The 4694-nt window shown below is 48.3% G+C and overlaps 1 protein-coding gene across 1 annotated transcript in view; it reads right to left on the reverse strand.

The window, feature by feature from the left end:
• Positions 1 to 3402, reverse strand: part of SAMHD1 (SAM domain and HD domain 1) — a 36308-nt gene extending 32906 nt beyond the window's left edge. The window contains exon 1 of the mRNA XM_009999860.1: positions 3347 to 3402. Within this exon, the coding sequence (XP_009998162.1) occupies positions 3347 to 3402 (56 nt within the window). The remainder of the gene's footprint in view (positions 1 to 3346) is intronic.
• Between the last annotated feature and the right edge of the window lie 1292 nt (positions 3403 to 4694).

Below are 4694 nucleotides of genomic sequence, written 5' to 3' on the forward strand. Positions count from 1 at the left end.
GTAACAAGGAAACTAACACAAGGACAAGATAGAGAATAAGGAAGAACCCTGAGAACTCTGTGTGTATGTTGCTATATTGAAGGTGGAGCATGGAAATAGAGCTATCCCATGATATCATGACTATCCAATGAAATCATGACAAGTAGTTCTGGAAAAGGGTGTAAAAGTAACACTGTGTATTCAATAAATTGAAGAAGTTTGCTTTATCAATCACATTGATTTTGGACTGCTTGCTTCCCTCACCGCCGTTACACAACGGGCTCTTATTGAGTTACAGATCAGCTGGTAAGAGTTACAACTAGATGTTTGTCATAAGCTTATAATAGGTGCCATAAGTAACCCTAAACTGCAAAAGAGAAAGATCAGTAAAGGAAATAAGGAGTTAAAGGAAAATCACTACCCAGTTTCAGCAGCGTCCTGGGGTCCTGGTGGTCTGGTAGTAGAGGGAGGGGGCGGAGGTCTGGTCCTTCTAGTCTGGAGACTGACACTCTTATACAGGTAATTTCCTGGGCTACACCACAGTGGTTACCCAGTCAGTGTTCCACATGTGCAGTCGTTACCATCTCCTGCATTCCTTTGGTCCAGTTATCCCTACAGACCTCAAGTCTTTTCTGCAAAGTTGATGATTTACATGAAGACACTCTCTGATCCTCTAGATTAACTCAAGGCCTGTTTATCAACCCTTGCTCGGGCTGGCTGAGGCACCAATGATGTGGCTCTTTGTTTACAACCTCAGCACATCCCACACCAACCTTCCCTGTTGGCATTTGCCATGTTGATACATCTCAGGGTAAAACGGGTTTGGTGGATTGTTGAGACATCTCTATTCCAGCAATAAACCCTGCTCTAGATAGATGCAATAGATCCTAACTCTTTGATGTCTCAAGACAACCACCAGACACCCTGAGTGTCTGAACACACTGTTTATCTCTTGGATTGTTCAAGACAAGCACCATATATCCTGTGTCACAAGAGCACACCCATCCAAGCCATGAGCAGCCAGTTTCTCCAGGACAATAGTGTGGGAAATGGTTTTACTAAGAGCCAGGTAAACAACATCCACAGCCTTTCCCTCATCCACTAGTCACCCTGTCATGGAAGATCAGGTTGGTCAAGCAGGACTTGCCCTTCATAACCCATGCTCACTGGGCCTGATCACCTGCTTGTCCTGCTGCATAATGGCACTGAAGATGTTCTGCTCCATAACCTTCCTCAGCCCCAAGGTCAGACTGACAGGACTGTAGTTCCCTGGATTCTCCTTTTGACCCTCCTTGCAGATAGGGTCACATTGGCCAATTTTCAGTCTATTGGAACCTCCCTCGTTAGCCAGGACTGTTAGTATATGATGGGAAGTGGCTTGGTGAGCACTTCTGCCAGCTCCTTGTCTGCTTGGGTGGATCCCATCCAGCCCCATAAATGATGCAGCAGGTCACTAACCATTTCCCCTTGGATCATGGGAGCTCCATTCTGCTCCCTGTCCCTGACCTCCAGCCCAGGGGACTGGGCATCCGGGGGACTGGGCACCCAGCAAACAACTGAACCTACTACTAAAGGCTGAGGTGAACAAGTCTGAGGTGAACCTCAGACTTTTCCCCGTCTTTGCTCACTGTTCCCCCCTGCATTCAATACAGGACAGAGATTCTCCTTAGTCCTCCTTTTGTGACTAATATATTTGTAGAAACATTTCTTGGTATCTTTCACAGCTGCAGGCAGATTAATTTCAAGTTTGGCTTTGGACCCTCTCATTTTCTCCCTGCATAGTTCTCCTGAGCTCCCTGCCCCTTTTTACAAAGGCCATAAACTCTCCTGTTTAACCTGAGTTGCAGCCTGATCTCTATTCAGCCAGGCCAGTCATCTTCCCCACTCTGTTGATAATTTCATGACCCTTATGGTCTCCAACCATCACATCTCCCACTAGTCCTCCACTGGTCACAAGCAGCAGGCCCAGCAGGGCACCTTCCCTAGTCCTTCACTCACCAGCTGTGCCAGAGATCTCTATTCCACACACTCTAGGAACCCCCAGGACTGTTTCCTCTCTGATGGATTTTGTTTTCAGCAAACACCTGGGAAGTTGAAGTTCCACATGAGATCAAGGACAAGTGAGAGTGAGATTTCTCCCAGCTGCTCATAGGTTACTTCATCTGCCGCTTTATCCTGGTTGGGTGTCCTGTCCTACAACAGACTCCCACCATGATGTCTGCCTTGTTGGCCTTCCCCCTGATTCTCACCCATAAACACTCAAGCCAGTTGTCACCTTCATTAGCTTGTTCTGGTTTGGTTAGTTGGGTTTTTTGGTAGGGGGGAAAAGACCCCAGGGGTGGCTCCAAGAAGCTGAGACACTTCACGTGCTCCAAACCAGCCAAGGAGCCATTAGGACAATAGATGAACCTCTGCCATGAACATACAGCAGAACAGCTATAACACCTGAGCAGAGGGGCACCTGGGGGGAGGAGCTGTGCAGCAGGAGGAGAGTGGTGCTGGTGGTTGGTGAGGAAGGAGGGGAAGAAGGTGCCCAAGCAGAAGTTTCCCTGCAGCCCATGGCGAGATGGCAGCTGTGCCCCTGCGTTCATGGAGAAACGCGGTGGAACATTCCCGGAAGGCACCAGGAGGGGTGAACTTGGCCACTGGACTTGGATGATGCAGCTGTGGAAGCCCCCGGGCCAGGGGAGGTGCCTGTTCCCAAAGCCCCCGTGACTCTGCGGGCAGCGCTGGAGCAGCTCCGGGCTGGTGGGAAGGGCTCCTGGAGGAGAGGCTGGGGGAGGATGTGCCATGGGAGGGACCCGTGGGGAAGCAGGGCAGGAATCCTTCTCCCTGAGGAGGAAGGAGCAGCAGGAACCGCCAGGCTGTGCAGTGACTCTAAACCCCATCCCCATCCCCCTGTGCCGCTGGGGGGAAGGAGGGAGAGAAACCAGGAACAAAGGGATTTGGGCCCGGGAAGAAGGGAGGGGGAATAACATGTGTGAGCCCTGCTCTGGGGGTGTCTGTGTCCTGTGGGCATTGATTAGTGTGAAATTAAATTATTGTTGTTCCCCAAGTTGAGTTTGTTTTGCCTGGGAACTCTCCTTGTCCTTGTCTTGACCCATGAGCTTCTAGTTGGGTTTGTCCTCATCCCAGTGTGTGTGTGTGAGGGGGGGGAATGAGTGAGTGGCCATGGGGCTGGTTCTTTGTTGTCCTGTTGGGCCCAAACCAGGACATAGCTCTAGGCAATCAAAACAGCCCCTAAACATTCAGAGCCACCCCACCATCCCTCTTGCCTTGCCCATTCTGAAGAGTTTGCAGCCACCCACTGCAGCACTCCAGCTGTCCACATCCTTCCACTATGTTTCTTTGAGGACAACTCCAGCACTTTTCCTGCTGCACCATGACTGCCAGCTCCTCCTGCTTGTTGTCCATGCTGTCCATGTCGGTGTAGATGCCCTTCAGTTAGGCTAATGGTCCTGCCCCCTTTCTGAGAGGAGGAGTCCTAATTCCCACCCGATAATTCTCAGGTTCTTCAGTGGTTTCTAACCCATCAATAATACCTCCCCTAAGGCACCAGACTGAAGAACCTCACTAGCTCACAGTCCCACCAGCGCTGGTGTGCCCCGCCCCAAGCTTATCTCCAGTGAACCTGCTTTTACCTCCTGCCCCCTTCAAATCTAGTTGAAAGCTCCTGTCATGAATTACTCATCTTCTCCTCCCAGGAATCACTGACCCCAACATGGTGCAGAAACCTAGGGAGAACATTTCAGACAGATCACTGCAAAGATGCTGAGTTTAAACTGGGGAAAAAAAAAATCCCAAAGAAATTAGAGTGAGCACAAAATTGATGAAGGTCTTTGAGATGACAGAAAAATGCAGACAGAAGGCACTGCTTCATGAATGACCACAGGAGACACAACATGGGTTAAACCACTTTTAAATTGTTTATTATAAAATACATATTTACATATGAAGGCACTTTGAAACCGTAACAGAATGTTCATAGAAGCTGTTGCTTCAGCTGCCCAAAGAATCCACAAATATTTTTCCTATCATCACCTAAAAAGGTGGAAAAACCTGAACTGCAGCCAGTTGTAACACACTCATTGTTCTGATGAAAAAGCCCTACAGGGAATGACAACTACTAAGGACTTCAGGACCAGGTTTCTAGTTTTGGAGAACACTGTCACTGCTGAGCAGAGAGGGGGGCTCTGCAGATGCTGCTGAATTCAAACTAACCAAACCATCCTCACACAGTATTGCTGAGACTGACATTGTTAAGCCTGATCCTGTTTCCCATCCAGGAAGGCTGTAAATCCTCCCCTGCCCAAAGGGAAATCAAGATTCCCTATTTCCCCCTTCAAGCACCAGAGCCATTTAGAGCCTGGAGCACAAACACTGCACACTGAGGGCTGCCACAGCACTGATGAGCAGATCAAGGCATAAAGTTCTTTCTCTTGTACTTTTTAGCTCAAGATCTGAAGACATATTAAAAATTGAACAAAATGAAATGAACAGAATAACCTACATGAAACCCAGTGCCTGACATGGCCGTTTCCTCATCCCCAGCTCTCTACAGTCAAACCTTTCAGAAATAAGCACCTTTTTTAGAAAGTAAAAAAAAAAAAAAGCAAATATTGAAGTGATTAATAATTCAAAACGAAATTACAGAGCTTGTAAACTTTCTAGTCACTGCTGAGTAGGGTCCCTGCACACCTACATTGTTAAATACA

The sequence above is a fragment of the Chaetura pelagica genome, unplaced genomic scaffold (assembly GCF_000747805.2).
Source record: "Chaetura pelagica isolate M959 unplaced genomic scaffold, ChaPel_1.0 scaffold146, whole genome shotgun sequence".
NCBI lineage: Eukaryota > Metazoa > Chordata > Aves > Apodiformes > Apodidae > Chaetura > Chaetura pelagica.